Below are 25,688 nucleotides of genomic sequence, written 5' to 3'. Positions count from 1 at the left end.
ACTAAAAACTTGACATAACATCTTGTCTAGATGATTTCAAACCAAAAGAATCTCCTTGATTGAATTTCATCTAAAATCGCAGTAGAAAGAATTGAAAATACCTTAGTTTTTTTACAAATATTTTCAAAATGCCTGAAAATGGCGTATTTTTCCTTCTCAAATCCTTTACATCGGAATGAAGTCTCCGAAATTAGATTGTGATGTCAAAAATCAAAATTTTTTGGATGAAAATGATGAGTTCGAATGGTTAGGGCACATTCACAGTTCAATCTTGAGAAATGTGAGGAGTGAGGTTCAGGGACTGTTTAGGAAAAAAAATAAAAATTCACTAAATGGACTATTAAGAGAAACCCTAAAACTTTAGAATTAATTAAAAACAAATCGGCCCATCAGTTAAGTAATTTTCCCAATGTAATTTGACATCAACAACACATGGCACAGCTATACTTGTGTCCAACAACTGGAGTTTCCTCCTAGTTGAGGCAGGCCAATCTTTCTGTTAGGTTTTTTTTTACTCTCACGAAATTGATGGCCCGCCTTTAGTCATATTTAAGTGTAATTGGGAAAATTCTGATGTTCTTCCACTAGGGTTGTTTATAAGCTAAATGGATACCCAAGTCATGATTTTCAATCTCATTTCGAGTCATTTTGGTTTTTCAGATTAGATGAAAGTTTTTTTTGTTTTTTTTTTGTTTTTGGTTTTCTTTCAATTAGATCTAATAACCAAAACGAAGAAGAATGGGAATCTTGTCATGGCATCTTGTTCCCGAACGAAACCAAGATGATTCGGGCAAGCTATCTTGGTCTTGGATGATTTTTAAAACTATGACTTGATTTTGAACTAAATAAATTCTTTTCCCTAGAAGTAGTAAATAAATCAATTTTTTTTCTACTACATAGTATAAGTTACAATGGTGGAAAAACATGATGTCTAGGACTTATATGTGTGGGTTGAACAATTTTCATGTGAAAAATCAACTTATTTAATGCCCAATCAAGATTGAAATTGTCAACTATATCAATCAGACAACTTAGCACTAGGGTTTTCAATGGGTACCCATTTAATCGAAACTAAAAATCTTGATTCTGGTTCTCTTTTTATTGGAATCAATTAGTTGGGTCTAAAATGGAATCGAACTGATAGAAATCAAAACCGTTAGATTCTATTCAATGGGTACCCACAGATATTTGGAACTGATTTATTTTGTCATATCTTTTATACTATATATGATTTAGCGTATTCTTTTATTTCAAAATTAATGCATGTTATATAAAAGTCTTCAACTTTGCACATAAATTATTGATTGAAGCTTAAAATGAGTTATCACTTCTAAAAATTTATTACTTTTAACTAAGATAAATTTTTATTTTTGAAAAAAACTCATTAATTTGTATCTTTTATATTAATAAACTATAACTAAGTTAATAATTTTGTATATAATATGTTAATGTTTTGAAAAGGAAAAGTTTTATAATAATTGAAATATTTTTTTCTCATTTGATTCTTGAGAATCGGAACCGAGGGGTACCCGTGTTTTTTTGGAGATTCCGATTCCATTTATTCTGACATTAGATTTGAAACAGACAAAAATCGAAATCGAAATAAATATAATGGGTTATTATTCTAAGTTCCTTAGTAACCGGAACAGACCCATTAACACCCTTACCAAGCACTATAAAATGAATATTCTCCACTTGCTTTAGATTCGGTTGACCTAAAGATTGTCTTTAGCTGTAATATTAAATGGAGATAGATATTTTAAATACATAGGGTCTTGTACATTTTTGAAAGTTCAATTAATATACATAAATAATCTTGAAGTGCATTAAATTATATTATTAAATATGGACAAAATCAAGACGACCAAACATCATTAAAGAGTTATAAATGATATATTATAGTAATAAAAAGAGAACTTTCAAAGAGATTCTGAAATTTAAGTTGTTGATGAAGGCCTGCATTAAAGTGTATTAAATAATCATTTATCTATTTGTACAAGCTAGGTATAGGTGTGTCAAATAATAATATTATTTATTTGTATAATTCAAAATACAAAAGACCATTCCTACAACATTTTGGTTAGGGCTAGCAATGATTCGAAATATACTTGATGTCCGAATTAGTTCGATTTGAAAAATCATAAAAAATCGGATTGAAATCTTAGATCTGAAACAATTTCTGATTGGATTCGAATGTACCCCAATCCACTCTGAATTTTTTTTGAAAGTTTAATAATTTTTTTATTCTTAATTGCATATAAATACATACAAATAAAATGTTCCAGTCTGTTTGGTTTCCCTCTATATTTGTAATTGAAAAGTAGATTTTTTAAAATTTATATGATTTTGTATTTTTTTAATTTTTTTTGAATATTGATAATTTGAAAATAAGGCATGTGTTTGAATCGGGTCGAATCAGATCGGATTCAGATTAAAAATGAAATGAAATGGATTGGATTCGGTTCATATATTCATTAATCCGTTCGAATCGGGTACCGAACCAATCCGTTGCCATTCTTAATTTTGGTAAATATATGAGATACCCATGTCTTCAAACTGATGACATATCAACCTTTCCTTTAATGCATTGGTCTTCAACCTCCTTTAAAAACCCTAATTTTTTTACCAAAAAATTCGTCGTGTTCTACCTCCCCAAAATGCGATTTTTTCTTAAGATTTGAAGTTGAAGGAAGGAGATTAAATCTTAAGGTTGAAGATAAAAGGTGCATAATTTTCATGAAGGTTGAATAGGATGGAAACTAATGACAAAAATCAAAGATCTTTGCCCTATAGGTTGATGATGAGAGCATTTAGGTCATTTTCATTTAGTCTCTCAAAGAAGACTAAGATCAAGGGGTAAGTCATCGGTTTGAGAACACAAGGGGTTTGTCAGTTTTACAAAATAGGGTATATGAAATATTCACAAAAATGTGAAGGGGCATATCAAAATTTTACTATTTCATGAAGAAATAATTTTGGAATCTCTTGAAAACAATACCCCCTTAAGGAGGCCATAAATGGATTGGGTTTGGGTCACATTGGTAGTAAAATGGTATTAAACTGATAAATTTTTTATTAGATCTGGACCCGATCCAATCTGTCACTTAATGATCTGGACTGGATCCCAATAATGTGCCATTTCTGGATCCGATCCGATTTGATAAAAATACAATATATTACACATCTAAATGACATTATAATATTATAATCTTTACTATTATATTGTGAAGGCAGAGTACTCTACTGTTGATGTCTAATTTATATATTTAAAAAAATGCCTCACATTATCATATTTATGGTAAAAATTATAATTTTTAAAATTTATTATTATAAAATTTTCAAATATGACCATGCCCTTACATTATATATAAATTAAAGAGCTTCTTAAATTAATAAAAAAGACAATTATACCCTTATAAAAATTCGATATTTTGAAAAAGAGTCATGTTGGAGTGACCAGAAGCGAGAACCTCATATCACACTTCTTGACATCAACACTACTGGGTCGAGACATGGTTGATCAACTCAAATCTATTTGATGGGTTATCAAATTGGATCCTTATAAGATCCAGTCCTCATCGGAGCTTCAATCCTTAATCTGGATCTAGAGTTATCGGATTAGAACGAATCGTGTTTTGGATCTGATCCAATCCATTGATTGCCCTACCCCTTTTATTTGTCCTCTTCATAAAGCCAAAATTATGTCTGGAATCCCACCCCACCACCTAACAAAGCCAATATATATCTCAACTTTTTTGTCTTAAATGGTTCATTTTTATTATTATTATTGCACATTGAATAATACTGACAAGTGGCATACAACAAGAGAATATTTAGTTTAATCTTTTGTAAAAAGTATAAGATTAGTGGGAACTACAAAACTTCGTGGTTTTTTTAGCTTCGAAGCTTTAATGGATAGCAATAGTACTATTCCTACGGTGGATCTCTCTCCTTTCTTCAATGGAGATGAGAATGGTATGAAGAGAGCCAAAGAAGTGATTACTCATGCATGCTCTGAGTATGGGTTCTTCCAAATTGTGAACCATGGTGTGCCACTTGATTTAATGGGTCGAGCCCTCGAGCTCTCTAAGGTATTTTTTGAGTACTCGAAGGAAGAGAAACTTAAGTCGAGTCCCGGGGTGGGAGCCCCTCTTCCAGCAGGTTACAGCCGAAGTTTGGAGGGCTCGGGGGACAACCATGAGTATTTTTTGATGTTCCCTCCGGGGTCTAGCTTTAATGTGTACCCAAACGATCCGTTCGAGTTCAAGTATGTTTCACTTTGATTCACTTTATTTTTTTTGCTAAGCAAGCAACTTAGTGGTTAGCTATTAGTAGGTGAATATGTGTTTTGAACCCAGATCGTGGCATCACCACTTGCAAATTAACCAACTTAGCAAGCTAGCACCTTCACATCTTATGTGTGGGTAAAGTCCCAGATACCCTCTTAAGTGACACTATGTGTAAAAAAGGGTAAATTTGACACAACCCTTTTAAGTACTAAGAAAAAAAAGGTTTAAATCTGATGGATCTTTTCGTCGAATTTACCCATTTTTTCACGTAGTACGATAGTAGCGGTAAATGTCCCTCGAACTAGCCTACAAATCTCACAGTGACACATGTAGGGTATATATGAATATACGAGTAATTTCTTATCCACAATTAGAATAAGGTCTTGTATGAACATGCTATGTTGAAAATTTATTGACTTTGTTAGGGAAATATTGGAAGAGATGTTCTCTCAATTTGCAAAGAAAGGATTGTTTGTGGAGAACATCGTGAATGATTGCTTGGGTCTCCCTCCAAACTTCCTCAAGGAATACAATCATGATCGAAGTTGGGATTTCATGGTGGCGCTACGATACTTTTCTGCAACATCAGACAACATCGATGATAACAACGGACTTAGCGAACACCAAGATGGGAATTGTGTCACCTTTGTGTTTCAAGACGAGGTAGGAGGTCTCGAGGTTCTCAAGGATGGTGTTTGGATTCCAGTAATTCCCACCCAGGGCAGCCTCATTGTCAACCTAGGTGATGTCATTCAGGTAATACTCAATTGAGTCGACTCATAATTTTATTGAGTCAACTCAGATAAGTTGATTTTTTTAGTTGACTCAATAAAAGGCCTGTTTGAACCAAGTCACTTGGAAACTCATCAAGTCATTCGCTCCAAGTACGTTGAGTAAAATTTGATGTAGTGTAATGATTTTCTAACTCAACCTCACAGAATAACTCAAAAACTCACTGACGTGACATGTGCAAGAACTGTAAATATTTTCCTTGTGATACACAAATGCACATAATAAGTTAAACACTCACTGATGTGGTATGTGCAAGAATCCTAGTAGATATTTTCCCTTGGGATATACAATTTCTATCTATTACGTTTCTTGCACATGCCACGTTAGTGAGTTTTTAAGTTATTATGTGAGATTGAATTAGAAAATCAGCACTCATAGATAAACATTACATACACCCACTTATATGAGCCATAATCACATGTAAGGCTAGTGATTATAGATAAGACTACCTAGTCAGCTTTTAAATAATCCATGAACGACAAATAAAAATGACAAAATGCCTTCCAAATAATGCCAAGCCACCATTGTCGGTAATGTTTTCTTTTTGAAAAACTTGTTAAATCTCGTCTTCAACCCTTGATTTTTCTTTTTAAAAAAAAGAAGAAAAAAAGAAAAAAGAAAAAAGAAAAAAGAAAAAAGAAAAAAGAAAATCATGTTATAAAGATGATATAAATGGTAAAATGCGCATTATGGTAGGGTACATGGCACCTTTGTCACAAGGGATATTTATGAAAAAGTGATCAACTTTTGACGAATTTATGATTCCAACTCATTGTGCATTTCATTTTAATTACCAAAACATGAAAGATTACGAATATGCAGGTTAGTCTCTTTTAACCTGCGAAATTGTCACTTTAAACTGCTAAATAACCACTTTAAAATCGTCGAATTCACCATTCTGATTTTTTTAAAAATGAAAATGGGATCATTCATGTTTTGATAATTAAAATGATCAGCTAGCCAGAATTATAAATAACTCATTTGCAACTCACAAGATGGCACTTCACCCTTGCCACAAAATCCTTAGAATTTTGTAGATAATTTGCTAAAATGTCACCAAAAAGTGGGTAATAAAAAAATTGATGATTTTGAGTATCACTACTCCAATTTTTCCGGCCCACCTTTTTGCCTAAAATTTTCCCCATTTTTTTGTCTAGAATTTATCCAAACTAATCCTTGGCAAAGTCTATAATTATCAAATCCGAACTTGGTTACTATGCATAGCACAACATATAGGTTAAGGACACGAGGAATTCTGTCGTAACTGTGTAGATTTTCTTTTTTTAAAGAAATAGTCGTGCAGGAGTGACCTCAAGATTGTGATGTGGAAGTGTGTAAGAACCTTAAATGCTTTTCACTTGTATCTCAATGAAAAACATTTATGGTTCCTATATACACACTTCCACGTTAGGAAAGTGAGATGTGAGTACAAGCTTGAGGTCACTTCAACATTATTCTCAATGCAAATTAATATTTCTAAGTTCTAACCCATGAATTTTTTTTTTATTGTTGGATATTTGAATACATTTGGAGAAGGTGTTAAGTAACAACAGGTTCAAGAGTGCAACTCACAAGGTGGTGAGAAAAGTAGGAAGAAGTCGTTACTCCTTTGCCTTCTTTTACAACTTATTAGGAGAAAAGTGGGTAGAACCATTGCCCAAATTCACAGATGAGATTGGAGAGGCAGCTAAGTACAGAGGATTCTTTTACAAGGACTACCAACAACTGAGGATGAGAAACAAGTCACACCCACCTTCTAGACCTGAAGATGTCATCCATATCACACACTATGCCATCCCTTCATAGGATATAAAACATTATCTCCCCTCCCTAATAGAAATGTATGTATGACTGATCATCATACATTGATTGTAATCTTTATAATCATATCCGTCCGATGGTATTAATAGCTTGATTGTGATCGAAGTAATATAAATCATCAACTGATTTCCTATGTATAGGGCCACCAAGAGGGGTGGGCCAAATATTCTTAGGGACAATGGGCTGGTGAGTATTAATGTTGTGATTTTTGTGTGTGTTCTATGATGCTTTGACGATAATGAAGACCCACTCCTTATGATTCTTGTAACCTACACGAGGAGTGACCTTAAATGTGTAATTGGTCCAATTTGTTGATTATTCAAGTTCTCAAGTTGAATAGGTCAAGTTATACAATTGTAACTTTTTTGGGCATCGTACCTACTTATGCTATTTGAGTAGTATTGTGTGATATCTTCACTGCTTAAGTAGCTTTGTACAATTTACTTATTTTATTACCAAGTAGATTGGTATACTATAATTGATTATGATGGAGAAGAATTGGCTTAAAGGGTCAAATCTATAATAAAATCGAATTGTTGGGGGGGGGGGGGGGGATTAGCCAATGAGGCCGAACCTAATAGGGAAATCGATAGGAGGGTTGGCAAAGGGGGCCAAACCACCTTGAGGATTTAATAGAGGGGTTGGCCTTGGAGGCTGAATCACCTTGTGTTTTTTAAGCAGGTTTACGGGTTGGATCGAGTTAGAGTGGATCTGATAGCTAGTTTCGATTTAGTAATTTTGTTAATCCCTTCAATGAAATATTCTTGATTCCTACATGACACTCGTCCATCTCAATATCCTCAATTCCACTAAGTGCGACACAAATGTTGTTTCTTGACGACCCATCATTTAACCTCGTAAAGTATAGTTGGTTTTACTATTCTTTTGTAAAAATTGATAGCCCAACATTTTACTCCATAAAGTATAACCAATTTTGCTATTGTTTTAACATTTTACATTTGAGTGATACCTATTGCCGACATAATACTACAATAGTGAAACCTTCACATTGGAGATTGTTTTGTATGTTATTTTAGTTGAATATGAAAATACGGTACAAAGGTAACATAAGTTCCTTTGGGTACATACAATTACCAAAACATGCACGGGATATTAATTATTAATCAAAACGATGAACTGAACATCTTATTGCTGAAAATGGTAATTTACCGATTATTTGTTAATATTTATGAAATATCAGTAGTTTTGAAATTTCTTTGTTTTAGTTATAAAAAAAATAAAATACCAAGTCAATAGAAGTTCTCTTTATTTATATAAAATAAAATTTGACTCTCCACATTTTCATATTACGAATAAATAATATAAGGAATCTTTTGAAAGAAAGGATTCCTTTCACTTGTAATTACCCTTTATCTTTGTACTTTTCATAAAACTTAAAAACATGACTGAGATTCCATCTCAACAACCTAAGAAAGACAAACCATGCACTTTGTTTCCAGTTCCAATTCTATTAAACAATTCAATTTTATGTCACAAATAATAGTTGGTGGACATTGAATATTATTGAAGCTTTAGCATGTAATTTGTTTGATTTCAACAAGAGAAACAAACTAATAAAATTATCTTCTTATAAGTATAGACTAGTGAGCCTAAACTTATTGTATTTGCTTAGAAGCTTTGATGGATAACAATAGCATTCCTATTATAGATCTCTCTCCTTTCTTCAATAGTGATGAAGACGGTATGAAGAAAGCCAAAGAAGTGATTACCCACGCATGCTCTGAGTATGGATTCTTCAAAATTTTGAATCATGGTGTGCCCCTTGGTCTAATGGACCAAGCCCTCGAGCTCTCTAAAGTATTTTTCGAGTACTCTAGGGAGGAGAAACTCAAGTCGAGCCCCATGGTAGGAGCACCTCTTCCGACTGGTTATAGCCGAAGCTTGGACGAATGTGGGGACAAGAACGAGTATTTGTTTCTGTTACCTCCAGAGTCGACCTTTAACGTGTTCCCGAACAATCCACCAGAGTTCAAGTATGTTTCACTCAAATCTGACATGTCTATATATATATATATATATATATGGGAGCGGTTCGGCAGCCCTAAAGTTTGCCAAACATCTTGCTAAACATTTTTTGTAAATCACTTTTGATGGGGTTAAAAGTTTTGGAATAAGCTGATTTTTTGTGAGGATGATCTCTACGGTGAATAGATCATCCTCACCAAAAATCAGCTCATTTTGAAACTTATAACTCTAGTTTACAAGTTGAAGAATCGTGGACCATCCAATTTTTGTAAATCAATTTTGATGGGGTTAGAAGTTTTGGAATAGGCTGATTTTTCGTGAGGATGATCTCCTGATTATAGAGATCATCCTCACAAAAAATCAGCTCATTCCAAAACTTCTAACCCATGTTTCAAAAAATATTTGGCAAACTTTAGGGCTGCTGAACTGCCCCTTATATATATGTATTTGTAATTTAAATATTCTCTTTCAGGTTTTAGTAAAAACATTTATAGTTAAGCAGGTGGAGGTGGGGTTTTGATCACTGAACTTTGGTATTACAACTCATAAACTTCACCATTTCACCAAGGTGGTAAGTTCGAAGGAGCCAGTGAGGGCGATTGCCCCCACAACATGCCTCATTTGTCCTTGCTCGCTCACCTGCCTCCCTATTTGCCTCCACCCCCTCACCTCCCTCCAATTTTTGCTAATCCTTTCAGTTTTTTGAACATGACATTGCCTCTTGATTGGCCTTCTCTCATAGACTAGTTGGAAAAGACCTATATATCATAATTTTGAACTTCCAACCAAAAACCTCTAAATTTCTCCTCAAAATCATTCATCTTCAAGCTCTTCAACTGTACCATCAACTATAGTTTGCCCCCACCACAACAAAATCTTGGCTCCATCCCTGAAGTTCGATCTTGGTGAATTTCAAACTCTAATACACACCCACAAAAACACGTGTGCACACACACACACACACACACAATCACTCACTTTCGCTCTCCAATTTTTTTTCGAAGTTCTTAAAATTGTATGCTCTACGTCCTTGTCACACCCGATCATATTTTTAGGGAAATACTGAAGGAGATATTCTCCCAATTTGTCAAGATAGCATTACTTGTGGAGAACATCTTGAATGATTGCTTAGGTCTCCCTCCAAACTTCCTTAAGGAATACTACCATGATCAAGATTGGGATGTCCTGGCGGCTTTACGATATTGGCCTGCAACATCGGACATAGATAACAATGGACTCAGTGAACACCAAGATGCAAATTGCATCACCTTTGTGTTTCAAGATGACGTTGGAGGTCTTGAGGTTCTCAAGGATGGTGTTTGGATTCCCGTAACCCCCACGGAGGCCAGCCTTGTCGTCAACATAGGCGATGTCATTCAGGTAATACTGACATGTTTTTTAACTCTTCGATTGAGTCGACTCAAAACTCAGCTGAATTGATTTTTTTATTTGCTTGACTTTAATAACTTATTTGAAGCAAAGCTAGAAGTCGATCAACTCAGATGAGAAATATTCTTTTGGGTGATTTAGTATTTTCCCTTGTCAATTCAATCTGATGATATGTCCTCTTGACTGAGGTATTCTCTAATAGGCTAATGAAAATGACCTAAACGCCTTTGTCTTCTACCTATACCAAAAAACACTTGATTTTTCTTCCCCAAATCAGTTATCTTCAAGTCCTTTGGGTAAATGTTTTTTACACTACTCATCAATCTAAGGATTCTATCTCTGCAACCTTTATAAAAAGTTATTGTCCTCTTCGACTTTAAGATCTATCTAATTTGATCTTCGTACATTAAGAACAAGATAAGATTTTTGAAGTAGAAGATGATGAAGTTTTCCATAGAAAATCAAGGGTTTTCTACAAGGGATATAGACAAGGTTGAAAACAAGGGCTAGAGAGGAAGTTCAATAGATAAAAAAAAGATTAACCATATAGGTTGAAGGACTCGAATATTGCTGATTTTGGGAAGAAAAATCAAGTGTTTTTTTTGTATAGGTTGAAGATGATGGCATAAGTCATTTTTCATTAGTCTATATGGAGAAGATTAAGGTCAATGGGGGCAGCATGTCATCTGTTTGAACACATAGGGGGTATTCAAAAATTCACCAAAATGGGAAGGAAATCACCCTTTTCTTTTCTCTTTTACTTAAAAAGCCCCATTGTGTACAACCATGCTTTTAAATCTCGTTTGACATTGAGACGACTTTTCCGATACATCTCAGTATCATCCATCAATGAAACAGATAAAGTATAGACAAGTCAAACGTATAGGACGAGATGTAAACCATAGTTCATTTTTCTCATTGTTGAACAAGACAGCTCAAACGTATTGGAAAACTCGTCCGAGACATCTTGGTCTTGTTCATGGACAAGACGAGATGAGATGTCAAAACTAGTTTTAAAACCATGTGTACAACCCCAGACTAACTAAAATGAATATTTCAAATCCATGATTTTCTTTCTTTATTTCATTTTATTATTATTATTTTTCTTTTTTGATATGTGTTTGAAAACTATTGGAGAAGGTGTTAAGCAACAACAGGTTCAAGAGTGGAACTCACAAGGTGGTGAGAAAAGAAGGAAGAAGTCGTTATTCCTTTGCCTTCTTTATTAGCTTAAAGGGAGAAAAGTGGATTGAACCATTGCCTAAATTCACGAAGGAGATTGGAGAGGCAGCCAAGTACAGAGGCTTCTATTACAAGGACTACCAACAACTGAGGTTGAGAAACAAGACACATCCACCTTCTAGACCTGAAGATATCATCCACATCACACATTATGCCATCCCTTCACAGGATTTATAAACAAACACAATCTCATCCCCTCAGTACTAATTAAAAATTATATATGAGTGATCTTTATCATCATCTATGATGAAATGTGCTTAAATCCAATGGCTGTAAATCATCACCTGATTTCAATTGTGGGCCATAATTTCTTGGGGTAAATGCGTCAGAAAGCATTTGATGTGGTGGTTTTTGGATGTGAAAAGGTATATTCATTTTAATTCCAAAAATTTCCATTTTTGGAATTAAAACATTTTGGTTTAAGTGTTCACTTAAATGAAAATGTTTTAATTCCGAAAACCCACCCGTAATTTACCATTTTTGAAATTAAAATGAATAATCTAATGTTTTGGGAATTTTTCAATTTTTAGGACATGTTTTTGGTATAGCAACCTTGAATGTATGATCTACCTATATACCACAAATAAATGTGTTAATTAAATATGAATGATCCCAAAGCTTTTCCTAGCAGACATAGGATGGAGTAAAACAACTTTGAGGTCATGGGTTCAAGTCCAGCTTACTCATCAAAAAAGAAAAATTTTCTTAAATTCAAGTGATAATTGTTGGCAATATAAACCTCCACACTAGAAGTTTTGATTCGATATCATTTGATTCGTGCCCTAAGTGTATCGGATCCAAATAATAGCCAAAATTCAGTTAGGTGCCTTGTTGTTACACATCTATTGGATTGGACCTTTCATTATTTAAAATATCTATCTATATATATGATATTATTATGTTTATATGATAGATTGAATGAGATATTATAGAGCATATGTACCAATATCTGAATTCAAATTCGGATTTGAATTTTTGAATATTCATCGACACCCCTAAACTTAAAATAAAAGGAGATATAAGGTGGTTAATGTTTAATAACAAAACAAAAAAAGAAGATCGTCACTTCTTTTCTTTGTTCCTCTTTTTACTCTCTTCCTCCTTTCTCTTCAGTGCAAGACATCAACCTTTTTCATCATGGAGAGCCTTGAACCATATCACATGCGTGCTATGCCAGGTCTGCGCGTGTTTTATTTATATAATCTGTTTTGTTTCAAATATTTGATTCCACTTAGCAAAACAAATTTGTTTCCTGGTTTAATCTTAAATTTATTTGTTTTGGTCCTCTTATTTGTCCATGTGACTGTTGTGCACTAAATCCCTTTGTGGGTAATATGTTATATCGAATAATCAAAACTTCTCTATGTAATGTGTTTATTTTTGTTTAAAAAATCCGCGAATTCAGTGTTTGAGAATAGAGAAAAGGGAAATTATATTGACAAGCCAATAAACTCTAAGGGCCTCCAATTTTTAGGGATATCTCTAAAACTCGAAAAATTGTTGAGGGCACTCCATTTCAAATGGCACACCTCTCATCCTCCACCTATTCTGACGGCTCAAGCAAGAAGAAGAAGAAGAAAAACAGAGAGAGGGAAAGAGAGATCGGCGGAGAAGAAGAAAAAGAAAAAAAAACATAGAGAAGGAGAGAGAGATTGGCGGTGGCGAACAAGAAGAAGAAGAGGAAAACCCAAGGAGGGAGAGAGAAATCAGAGGGGGAAAAATGATAAATAATAACTTACCTTCTTAGAAAATAAGATATTTGTAAGCATCAAAATTTTGAGGAGGCCTTTACAATTTTATAAATAAAAATGAAGTCCCTAAAGTTATAAATGGGCCTCACAATTGAGTCCATTAACTAGGAACATGCCCCTTACAAGCTTGAGTTTTGGGCTTTCACAGATGAAACCCATGATCTAAATAAAATCAAGTGCTCCACATAAATATTGGGCTTTACATCCAAATAAATCAGTTTGGCCCAATAATAATCCATAAAATCCTTAAAATTGGATTTTGACAAATTTAACTTTTTAAAGAAATCAATTAAATATCTTTAAGTTAGGATATAATTGAAAAGTTAAATGATCTTTAAGTCTATAAATACAAGAGCCTTTCTCATGGAGAGGGGATCGGGGATCACTTTCTCTCAAAAAACAGAAGCTCTCCCTCTAGAGAAGAAGAAGCTCTCAAGTTTTCCTCTAGAGACAAAGTAAGGTTCTTTAGAGATTCGGACTCCGACTAAAGAGAAAAATCAAGTATAAAACCCTTCCTCGGAAGTCAAAAAAATATTTTCAACCGATAAAGCGCAAAGTCCGAAGAGAAGAAAATCTACAGAAATCTCTAAAGAAGATCAAACACAAAGCAAAGCCAACATCAAAACATCATTCTTAATTGATAAAGCACGAAGCTCGGAAAGAAGAAAAGTTACATATGTCATCATCACTATTTTGTACTTGACTGTTAATCAAAGGAAACACTGAGATCTGTATCTACTTTTCATCAAAAATCAATAAAATCATTTGCGATCATATTTCACGAATCTCGAGATAGATCTGTTGAAATTTATTGTCGACAATATTATGTTTCACTATGAAAGCTCGAAATGATAAGTATGTCATTAGTCGTTATATTTTATTCGAATGTAATTCAATCACCATTGAAATCTAGCTATGGTAAGATATAATTGTTGCGGAAAAACTCCCTTCGACATATAAAGATTGATAAATTACAAAGATAAAAAATAGAAAAAATAAAAAACACAAAATTTACGTAATTCAACAAAATTGCCAACTTTCACAGACGACGATGATTGATACTTTATTAACAAAAATTATGAAAATACAATATTATTTTTAAGATTTTTAAACTTGAAATATATATGTCATCCTAAGACAAAACACGCATTTTAATTATGAAAATGCACCAACTACAAGATGCCCCAACAAACTCAAGTTAGAGCCATAAACCAACATCAACAACCTATTACAAGTTAGAGTGCTATTTTGGATACCCACGTTTTAGAGACCACCACTCCTCATTGGTCCAAGTGTCAATTTTATTCTCGTATTATCTCTCTCCCACATGTTGGTATTTTGTTCCCAAAACTAATTGTCAATTATCTTAGATGGCTATAAATCTATTCTGTAATTCTATGAGAGTCCAACATTTTATGTTAAAGTTTTAAAAGTTATTTCATACCCCTCCACACTTTTCTAAATATTTACATTACACTTTTATATTTTTAATATATCAAATGTTCCTTATCTTTCTTCTCTGATAGGTTAATGACCTAAATACCCTCATCTTTGAAGTACGAAAAATAAAAATCTTGATTTTCTTTTCAAAATTTGTCAAGTGGAAAAAAAAATTAAAATAACAATATTGGTCCACGTGTCACACTACTACTCACTAATTCTCTCTCACAAAGTTGTTGTTTTGTTTCCAAAACCAACCTACACAAATTGATGTTAAAAATAACAATAAATAGATTACATATCTCTCTTATTTTTAAAAGTTTATCTCCATACCCTTCCACATTTATGAATATTTAAGTTACCCTTATGTATCTTAACTGATGAAATTCCCTTTATCCTTCTTCTCTAAAGGTTAATGACTTAAATGCCCTTATCTTGCAAGTATGAAAAGAAATCTTGATTTTCTTTTCAAAATCTGTCAAGTGGAAAAAAAAATTTTAATTACCCAACTCTTCAATTAGATTCTATTTAAAACAAATTTTAGAAAAAAAAAAAAATTCTCCCCTCCTTGAAAAATAAGAAAAAATAATAAATTTCCTTGACAAACTGCATTCCAATAAGATAAATAAATATATAAAAATCAAGGTTCATATATTTTTTTTTTAAATATCACTTGTCTCATATTTATATATATATATATATATATATTTCATACTTTAAAGATAATAAGGTTATTTAGGTCATTAATATTTAGAGAAGAAATATAAGGGGCAGTTAAAATACACAGGGGTAATTTATATATTCATAGGCGTGGAGGGGTATGGAGATAAACTTTATAACTAAGGTTCAGGGATTTTGAGAAAATAAAATTTTTATTCTAAGATGTTGGCGACTATTCCAGTTTGGATCAGACTCCTTAAATTTTTTCTTCAATTTTTTTGACCCCCTGAGTGCTTTTCGAAAATTGGAAGTGTGGCAGGAACTCCTTTCCATATGATTGCTAATATCCTATGTTTATGCTTGGAAGTAATGTGTATTTTAATGAAAATAAATAAAAATAAGTCATTAATCTATGTCATAACTCCTATAAGAAGTGAGCATAATAACAAATATATATACATAGAGTAATTTTCTTTCTAATTTTCAATTTTATTTGAACCTTACAATATTCTTTTGGATGAACGACCTAAAATAATTCATAATAAATTAATATTTATTTATTTATTTTAGAAGGATTTGCTTCTCGATTTAGTTCAATTCTATATAAGCCTTGAATCGAATTTATCAATTTGGCATTTTCTTAATCTAGAATCAAACTGTAACTAATTCTAAACTGAGCAAAACCATCCTAAATCTATCAAGAACCAAGTTGCACTCCTAAATAAAAGAATCGTGTTGGATTGACCTCAAGATTGGACCTCATATCACACATCTTGAAGTGAAAGTGGATAGGAAACATAGATGCCTTTTCTCTCCTATCCTGAGGAAACGTATCTATGGTTCTCATATACTTTCTTGTCAAGGTGTGCGAGGTGAGGTTCAATCTTGAGGTCACTTCAACATTACTCATGTTTTTCATTGAGACACGAATGAAAAGTATAGATGGTTCCGTTTGCACCTCTGAGTAAGTAATGAGGTTATCTGGAGGTCACTCCACTACGACTCAAATAAAATATACCATTCATTCTTATTTTCCAATGTCACTTTGCAACGATTTGCGGTGTGCTAACAAATAAAGCACCTATGTACTAGGGGTGTACATTGGATTGGGTAAATCCGAGAATCGAGCCAATCTAAGCCTTTTGGATTGGATTGGATTTGTTTGAATTGAGTATGGTTTGGTTCTGGTGCGGATTGTAAAAAAAAATTCCGATTGATTTGGTTTGATTTCGGATTAGGGGTATAATAGAACCGAACCAATTTATATATATATATAAAACCTTTTTTTAGTTTCGTTCTTCTATTATTTATTTCTTTCTTCTTCAAGTTTGAAGAAAATCTAACCATTGTTCGTCTCCCTCACTCACCTCGTCACTTGTCATTCGCCACCTCGTCGAAAAACGAAGAGGTAATCCATTTCTCTCTCTCTCTCTCAACTGTGTTAGTGTGTTAAAGGTAATTCATCAAAGTCTTCAACTTCATCTCCTCTATTTTTTTCTAACAAAAACTCATAAAAAATGTACCCCCTTACTTTTAATCATTACATTTGATTTTAAGAATAACTTTGATCTTCAATCATCCCTTACAAAGAAAGTGTTAAATGATTTTTATTTTCTAATTTTTTCATGATTTTTATTTTTAATGTGTTATACATGGTGCTTTATTTATGTTGAAATAATAAATATGTTGATACTTTGTTTATGCATGTTATGTGCTATGCATGAGACTTTATTTAATATTTATTTTACTTAATTTTAAGTTTTAACTATTTTAATTTTATTATTAAAAATAATAAGTATGAGAACCGAAATCATCTGAACCAAAGTTGATTTGGATTGGTTCGGTTCTGTAGGGTAATTGGATTGGTTTGATTCCAAATTTGTAAAACCGATCATGTTTGGTTAGATTTTAAATTTGTCAAAATCTGAACCACGTGCACCCGTGTACTGTAGATAGATGGTTTAATATTCATCGAGGCCTTTTCATATCTCTAGGATAATAAGCGATCTATTACCTGGGAGTACAATACTCCAGTATGGAGGAAACTGCTTACTGACCTCTCTTTCTCAGATCACAAACTAGTGGAAGAACGAAGAAATCTCCCTCCAACTTCCACTCCACTGAGAGAAAAAAAACCCAAACATGCTTTCTGCAGCTCAAAACCCTAGAATTTTCCTCTCTCAATGTCGATTTCATCTCCATTTCCCGCCAAAATCCCACCATTTTCACCAATCCAGTGTTCTTCGAGCCTCTCAAGTGGTCTCAGAGCCTCAAACCCTAGCTTTAACCTCTCCTCCCTCATCCGAAATCCTCAAAATCCGTAAATCACTCCTCTCTCGCGAGAGAAAAGCAGTCGAGATTGCTGAAGATTACTTGAATCGGTTACGAACGACAGAGCCACAAATCCGAAGTTTTCTCCATGTTTCAGAGACTACGATTAGAGAAGCCGAAGAAATCGATAGGAAGATCGAGAGGAACGAAGAATTGGGTTCTTTGGAAGGAGTTTTAATTGGAGTGAAGGATAATATTTGTACGGTGGACATGCCATCGACAGGTGGGTCGAAGATTCTTGAGGGTTATAGGCCGGCTTTCGATGCTACAGTGGTGAAGAAATTAAGGGAATGTGGAGCGGTTATAGTTGGGAAGACGAATTTGGATGAGTTTGGTATGGGTAGCACCACTGAAGGTTCTGGTTTTCAGGTTTGGATTTTGTTTTTCTTTTGTCTTTGTTGGATTTTTGTTTGAATTAGGGTTTTGAATTAGTCGAGAAAGAAACTCAATTGAACTGTTAAAACTTTTTTTTTAACATGACTAAGTACTCAATTATATGATTCAAGTCGTTTGAGTAATCTATAAGGTCAAGCTTGGGCAAATTTATTTTATTGGATTTCTGTTTGAATTAGGGTTTAGAGTTTTGAATTAGGTCGACAAAATCAATTGAACTGTGAAAACTGAAAACTGATTTCTTAACTAGATGAAGTGCTCAAATCAGTCTGTCAAACACTGCTTATCGAGTCAAATTTGTTGGTTCAAGTCGTTTGAGTAATCTAATTATTGGGTAAAGGTTGGGCCTTGGTTGACATGGGCACAAATTTCATGTCTTGGGTTTTACATTAGGAGAAACTCAATGGAACAGTTAAAGTCGATTTCTTTACTTGACCAAGCACTCAAAGCACTCGATCAAATTAATTAAAAAGGCTTGATTGCATACCATGGTTTTCAATCTTGGAATTTTGTCGTTTCTTGTTCATGAACGATACCGAAATGAATTGGTGAGATGCCTCTGTTATCTCGTATGAGATGAAAGGTTTTGCTTGGATTTTTGAACCAGAGTAGAAGAAGAAACGAGATGAAGAAAAGGGGAAAATTTGTCTTTGCTGTTTGGTTCGTTCATGAACAATGCCAAGATGACTCGGGAGAGTTATCTCAATCTCAGATGATTTTTTAAATTGTTTGCTTTGTTCTTCTTTGGGGTTTTAGGTCCACCTCAACCACCCCCGTTAATAAAAAAAAATTATTCATCAAAAAAAGAAAAAAGAAAAATAAAAACAAGGAAAAGAATAACAAAAGTTCCCTCTTTTTGGAATGCACAATTGAGTCGTTTGAAGAATCTAATGTGTTAAAATGTCATGTTTTTGTAGTCTAGTAATTAGAGATGGTTTCTCCAACGTGTGTGTTTGTTTTACTTTTAGGTGACGGCAAACCCTTGGGATACAACTAGGGTACCTGGAGGATCATCAGGGGGCTCTGCTGCAGCTGTTTCTGCTAGGCAGTGTGTAGTATCTCTGGGAAGTGACACTGGCGGAAGTGTTAGGCAGCCGGCGTCTTTCTGTGGTGTTGTGGGAATGAAACCAACTTATGGGCGGGTCTCGAGATTTGGACTCATGGCATATGCATCTTCATTGGATGTTGTTGGGTGCTTTGGTTCATCTGTTGCTGACACTGCGATTATTCTTGATGCAATTTCTGGTCATGATAGACTTGATGCCACTAGTAGTAAGCGTGTAAGGCTTATTATTATTTTTTATTTATCTCTCTTCATTGAAGATTCAACAATAAAATTATGTGTTTGGTGTTGCCTTACAGTTTTGTGGTTCATTGGGCTGAAAATCCTAAATGTGGAAGTTGGGTTATATTATGATAAATCATATACTCCAAATAGTGTTTTAGCACCAGTTGTGATATACAATTTTACATTTCAGGAGGTCCCCGACTTTGCATCACATTTAGTTCCAACCGAACTTTTGGAATCTAAACCTTTGAAGGGCCTGAGAGTTGGTGTGATCAGTGAAACTCTTGGAGATGGTGTTGACACGGGAGTAGTATCCGCAATTCAGGCTGCTGCTTCACATTTGGAAGAATTAGGATGCACAGTGAAAGAGGTTTTTTTTTTTCAGTTCATTAATACTTATAGCTTAGCAAAGTTACCACTCAAATGTATAGCTTACACTTCTCCATTTTGTCTAACACCACGTGGCTTTCTTTGACAAATCACAGGTGTCCTTACCGTCTTTTTCACTTGGGTTACCGGCCTACTATGTTCTAGCTTCATCTGAGTCATCTTCAAATTTATCACGTTATGATGGTGTAAGGTGATAGCTTGCAGGTTTTTATTGTAGGAATGCTGTTTATTTTCATCCTGGAACAGCTGTTTAGTTGATGCTTGGTTTCAAATCTCCAATACACCTAAATTTTGCCTACTTATATGCCAGGTATGGTAATCAAGTTGCAGCTGAAGAGCTTAATTCTCTTTATGGAGATTCTCGAGCAAATGGATTTGGTCCCGAGGTATATACCTTGCATTTGCAACTTGAAGTGAGAAGTTCTTATATATGAACAACATAATTTTTCTAATGAAATGGCGCTGCTGCACTTTTTATTTTATTTTTATTTTTATAGATAATTGATTATTTCTATTAAAGGATGAGTCCTATCAAAAGAATGTACTATCTAAAGCTGAAGACAATCATAGAAGCTATAAAAAAAAGAAAGAAAAAAACTATCGAGGCCCATTTTCAATACCTTCCAACTTGAAAACAAATTCATCAAAATGAGCGAGCTTTTATTTTCAATGAATCAGTGGTGACACTTATCTATATAATAACACAATGATTATCTTCTCAATGTTTATCCTCAATAAAGAGGGGTTCAAATTCAATCTCATGTGCATCTCGAGGATAACTTTCAACTTTATTGCCTTTATCTTCTCTCCATTTCCAAGAATACCTCTCTAACTTTATTGCCTTGCCTCTTCTAGTCACTTTTTACAATAATATCCCTTCAACTTTATATTTTGCCTTTCATTTTCTCCCATTTTCCAATAATACACCTTCAACTTTATTGTCTTTCTTCTTCTATCATGTTAACTCCGAAGAGGATGTCCGTGCCAGTACGCACATGCAAACTCTTGTGTGTGTGTGTGTAATAGAACACAATGGTTTTCATATCAATGTTTTTCTCCCACATAAGTAGGGGTTGGGATTTAATCCCGTCACAAACCTCGAGAATAATTTCAACTTTATTCCCTTTGCTCTCCTCCCTTTCCAAGCATACCCCTTTAACTTTATTGTCTTTTCTCTTTCTATCCCTTTCCAATAATACCCCTCCAACTTTATTGCCTTTACCTTTCTACTCCCTTTTCCTATTACACTCTTATAACTTTATCGTGTTGTAGGCATAAGCAAACAATAGAGAGAGAGAGAGAGAGAGCATCCATGTGGACTACATGTCCACGTGGCATCCAAAAACAAGATCGTATGCCACATGGATGTAGAGCATAAAATTTTATGAATTCTCAAAAAATGAAATTGAAAAAAGACATTTTTTCATTGTTAGATTTAATTTTTAAATTTAGGAATTCAATGGCCGTCCATTTTCAAAGGCAAGATCCAACCCCAAAAAAAGTTGTTTTTTTTTTTTTTTGTTTTGTTTTGCAAACCCAATCTAAACCATGAAATCTATAGGGCCCAGGTGTCATTTGGACCTACGTGGCAGTCAACATGGCCCAAATGAGGAGTTCAGTCCATGTTCTCCGTGGTCCTTCTGCCCATGCAACCTTTTCCCAGATATATAATTATATAGGGTGGTAATTGATTATCTGCATTAGAGGAAAGAATCCCATCAAAATAATTGTACAACCTTAAAGGTCAAAATGGCTCATAGAAGCTATACATCCAATACATCCAAAAAAAAAAAGAAGACTATCAAGTCCTATTTCCATTACTTCCCCACTTGTAAACAAAATCATCAAATCCAAGAGCTTTTATCTTCATGCTATGGTGCTGATGCTATGTTGGGTTGAATGGACTGCTTAAATGTAGATTTGCATCAGTCACTGACTGGATAAGAAAAGTAACATCTATGTGCATTTTGTTCAGGTGAAAATGAGAATTTTAATGGGAACATATGCCCTTTCTGCTGGTTATTATGATGCATATTACAAGCGTGCACAGCAGGTACAGCAACTACTGTGTTATATACTCTCATTTATAGGATGATTTGTCTTTTATTTGATGATGGAGAGCATGGTAGATGACAAGCAATAATATTGTGATGCTCTTGTAGTTCTGACTCCATGAATACCTCTGTGGTGTTTGGACTATATTGATTTATGCAATACACTTTTTGGTTGCCTTGGTCAACATCTTACTGATAAAATAGGTCATGGGGTTCCTCTTATGCAGCAAAAAAAAAAAAAAAATCCTCAAAAACCCACAAGATTTATTTGATATTTCTAATTTCTATATCCATGATTGAGTCTGTTGGTGCTAGTTCAGAAGCAACTAGTAACTACAGTTCTAATGCTATCCAGTGGAGTGAGTTGCGGATTATTTTATATTTTACTTATCTGTCTTTTGATTGTCGGTCTAATGTTTCCAAAGTCATGGTTCAGTGCTCTTTTGTGGCATTTAAGAACTTATGATTGTAATAGTGTTTTAGGTGAGGACCTTGGTTCAGGAAAGCTTCAAGTTAGCACTGTGTGAAAATGACATCCTAATTTCACCTGCAGCACCATCGGCTGCTTATAAGATTGGTATGCCACTTCCAGCTGATTATTTTTCTGATCATTTCTTTCTTTAAAAGTTAAAATTCATGGACAATTGTGATGTTTACAGGTGAAAAGAAGAATGATCCGTTGGCCATGTATGCAGGTGACATAATGACTGTAAGTATTTCTAGGATACTCTACAGTCCTACAAATTTCAGTTTATTTTGCCTGTTTTTAAATTTTTGGCATTATATAAGTAAAGAGAATATTTCAGTGTGCTATTTCCTGTCTTATTCATGTTCCACCTAGGGAATCTATAGGAAGCTGATCAGAAAATCTAAACATATGGTCCATTGTTTAGGGCATTTAGAAATATATGGTGAACGGTCAAGAAAATTGCAAATATGAAAGAATTGTTGTCTATATGTGTTGCATGGATTTATTTTAGAACTTGATGAACACTTTCTCTTGGTCTTCATCATGCTCGATCAAGAATTTTATATTAACCATCACCTAGAGATGGGTTGCTTCTATTAATTAGGTACATGTCATAAAGAAAGTGTAGTCTGTAGAAATCCTATCCCATTCACATTCCTGAAGTGTTCCACAGTTTCATTTCCTCACAAAAGGGTAGATAATTTCTTAGAAGTTTGTTCAGAAGTAGTTTGGCACATTTATGTTCTTTTATGCATGGAACTTCAACTTGGTACCGTATTTAATGGACTTCTGAGCCAAGTTTGATTTGGCCATCTGGTCTACTCTCTTGTTTCATTCTTGTCTGCCCTATAGGAATTCACTTGGGCAAGCTGCTTATCAAGATTCGGTAGTGATCTAGCACACATAGTAACCCTTACTTTATTTATTTTATTTTATTTTTTGGTTTATTTGTGAAGAATGAAGATTTCTTGTCTTGTAAAGGAGTGGATATTCAATTTTTATGTGTATTTCCAGTAAGAAACAGCTGCCATGTTCATCTAACAACTGAAACTCTTACTTATATTCAACGTATTTTCTGGATGTTCCCTGACATGGATGTGAAACTGATTTCTCTTTTTTGATGAAATGTTGGCGTACTGGAATTAGGTTTCTCCATGCTATCCAATTTGTGCAATGCAGTCTCTTTTGGGTGTTTCCTCACAAGGAACATAAATCACAGATTGGTTCTTATACCACTACTTAATGACTGATAAATGTAAACAATGAAATGAAGGGAGAGACAAGTATTTTGCTTGGTCCAACTGTTACTCCTTTTTCTGCTTTACTTTTTGAACCATAATTCCTATCCTTTCACCATCCATGACTCAGTTTGATACGATTGTCAGCTTTATCCCGTGGTTTTCATAAGTAGTTTTGTTCTGGACATAGGTCAATGTTAACTTGGCTGGGCTGCCTGCATTGGTTCTGCCATGTGGATTTGTTGAAGGTGGACCTGCTGGACTTCCCATTGGTCTTCAAATGATTGGTGCGGCATTTGATGAGGTACTGACTTCTTTTTGTTTTCTGTTTGTGCATCAGGCATTGTATATGAAAAAACGCTTTTTCTTTTCATTCTAATGGACTTCCCAAACTCGCTTAAAGTTATGGTTCTTTTTTTTTCCTGGTTAAAGTTGAGCTCCCACACTCATGGTCTTAAATCTCGTTATTTCAACTCATCTCGTTCATGAATGAGACTGAGTTGTCTCGAAGGAGTCATTTCAGTCAAGGATGAATTATTCATCTTCAAAATTAAAAACTTTCTTCTCAGATCAGTCATCTTCAATCTCTTTGAAATTAAAAATTTTAAAACTTAACTGTAACCTAAAGATTCTATCTACTTCGACCTTTTTACCTTCAAACCTAAGATTTTTAAAGAAGTATTAAACAATGGAACCTTGAGTAGAAAAATCTAGGGTTTTCTCCAAAGGATTAAAGAGAAGGTAGAAAACATTGGATTGAAGGTTGAATATTTTAAATTAATTTTCTATTTGAGGTTTAGGTTGAAAAGCTTGAAGCTAACTGGTTTGGGAAAAAAATCAGGGATTTTTGGTTTTTGAAGACTGTCATATCGGTCCTCTCCATTAGACTGAAGTCAAGGGAGGCATTGCATCAGTTTCAAAATCAAAACACAGGGGCATCTCTAATATTTACCCAAAATTGAGGGACTAGATGCAATTATTTTAAAGTTCAGGCCTTTTTTTTCAAACGTACGAGCTTATCTTGTCCTAGATATATAGATTATCTCATGAGATTCTGCATTGTTGAGGCACCATGTCTATCCGCCTCATTCATAGATGATACCGAGGTGACTTGTCTGAGTCATGTCGGTATCGGACGAGATTTAAAACCATGCCCACGCTAGGTTTCAGGCTCTATCTAGTGCTTTGACTCTCTTCTGATTTCTGGGCAAGTCTTTTCTTGTATATGTTCTCATTCTCTATCTAGTGCTCTGACTCTATTTGATTTTTGTGAGGGCCTTTATTTTATAAGTTCTCATTCCTGATTTGCTCGAGTGTTCATTCTTGGTTACAAACTTCATGTTCAGATTATTTGGCGAGTCAGTACGTTTTTAAACCATTCTTATCCGATTGATTATTTCATATTTTTTATAAGATAGTTTTGAAAGAAGTTGAAACTTGGCCTCAACCCTTGATCAAGAAGTCTAGAAGAAACTATGGTTATCCCCGCTCCGGTCTGACCATTCTACAAATCTGAAGGTGTACTAGATTGCCGCTACTGAGACCTTGTCCTTCCTTTATTGCAGGGTAAACTGTTCAGAGTGGGCCACATCTTTGAGCAAACCCTTCAAGGTTGCAGGTTTGTTCCACCATTAGCAGGTCAGGCCATTGCAGGCTAGCATTCCATTGAGCTTCATTTGTAGGTGAATGAAAGTTGAACCAGATTTTGTAGGCAATGGAACTTGTTCTAATTATAATCACTAATGGTTCAAAACTTTTGAGATTGAGTCGAACAGAATCAAAATCAGCTTTAGAGCCGCAGCTGAGCCCAAAGTCGGGTCTTTTTTTTGTTTTTGGTTTCTGGGCTTTGAATTGCCAGGTCCACACCTAGTTTCTGGTCTGTAGAAAGTTCCAAAGGAAATATTTATTTTTATTTTGGTCAGAACATGTTTAGCTTAAAGCTTCCTCCATTCTTTGACAGTCTGGCTTCATTGATCCTCATGTTCTCCATTTTCACCTTCACTAGTTATGAGACCTTGAACGTGAAACAATTATCTAGTTGTGAATCCTTGAACTTAAATAATTGTGAGTGATATATTTCTGGCTTGAATAAATTTCAACGTCACGTTGATATTAGATGATTATTTTGATGGGTCCCGTTCAGCACCCTAAGTTT

At 34.2% G+C, this 25,688-nt stretch overlaps 3 protein-coding genes across 4 annotated transcripts; all 3 read left to right on the top strand.

Annotated features, from left to right (window-relative positions):
• Positions 1-3,858: 3,858 nt before the first annotated feature.
• Positions 3,859-7,361, top strand: LOC147405774 (1-aminocyclopropane-1-carboxylate oxidase 5-like). Of its 2 annotated transcripts, none has more exons than XM_086433617.1 (3): positions 3,859-4,267; positions 4,715-5,045; positions 6,615-7,361. In XM_086433617.1, exons 1-3 carry the CDS (start codon positions 3,912-3,914, stop codon positions 6,885-6,887), a joined length of 960 nt encoding a protein of 319 aa, XP_086289743.1. In that variant the 5' UTR covers positions 3,859-3,911; the 3' UTR covers positions 6,888-7,361. The 2 variants fall into 2 exon arrangements, with proteins under 2 accessions (XP_086289743.1, XP_086289744.1); XM_086433618.1 differs by having other exon boundaries at positions 3,863-4,267; positions 6,618-7,361.
• A 1,182-nt stretch (positions 7,362-8,543) lies between these two features.
• LOC147405773 (1-aminocyclopropane-1-carboxylate oxidase 5-like) lies at positions 8,544-11,696 on the top strand. The gene is made up of 3 exons (XM_086437002.1): positions 8,544-8,896; positions 9,944-10,268; positions 11,418-11,696. Exons 1-3 carry the CDS (start codon positions 8,544-8,546, stop codon positions 11,694-11,696), a joined length of 957 nt encoding a protein of 318 aa, XP_086293128.1.
• A 5,722-nt stretch (positions 11,697-17,418) lies between these two features.
• Positions 17,419-25,472, top strand: LOC147405772 (Amidase family protein). Its single transcript, XM_086433616.1, has 10 exons — positions 17,419-18,070; positions 19,063-19,374; positions 19,573-19,752; positions 19,868-19,962; positions 20,083-20,158; positions 21,748-21,825; positions 22,310-22,403; positions 22,486-22,535; positions 23,724-23,837; positions 25,099-25,472. Exons 1-10 carry the CDS (start codon positions 17,513-17,515, stop codon positions 25,189-25,191), a joined length of 1,650 nt encoding a protein of 549 aa, XP_086289742.1. The 5' UTR covers positions 17,419-17,512; the 3' UTR covers positions 25,192-25,472.
• The last annotated feature ends 216 nt before the right edge of the window (positions 25,473-25,688 follow it).

Source organism: Akebia trifoliata, chromosome 3 (assembly GCF_017979445.1).
Source record: "Akebia trifoliata isolate Shusen 1 chromosome 3, ASM1797944v1, whole genome shotgun sequence".
Lineage (NCBI taxonomy): Eukaryota > Viridiplantae > Streptophyta > Magnoliopsida > Ranunculales > Lardizabalaceae > Akebia > Akebia trifoliata.
The sequence above is the reverse complement of the archived record's forward strand: the minus strand, read 5'-3'. Positions and strand labels throughout refer to the sequence as shown.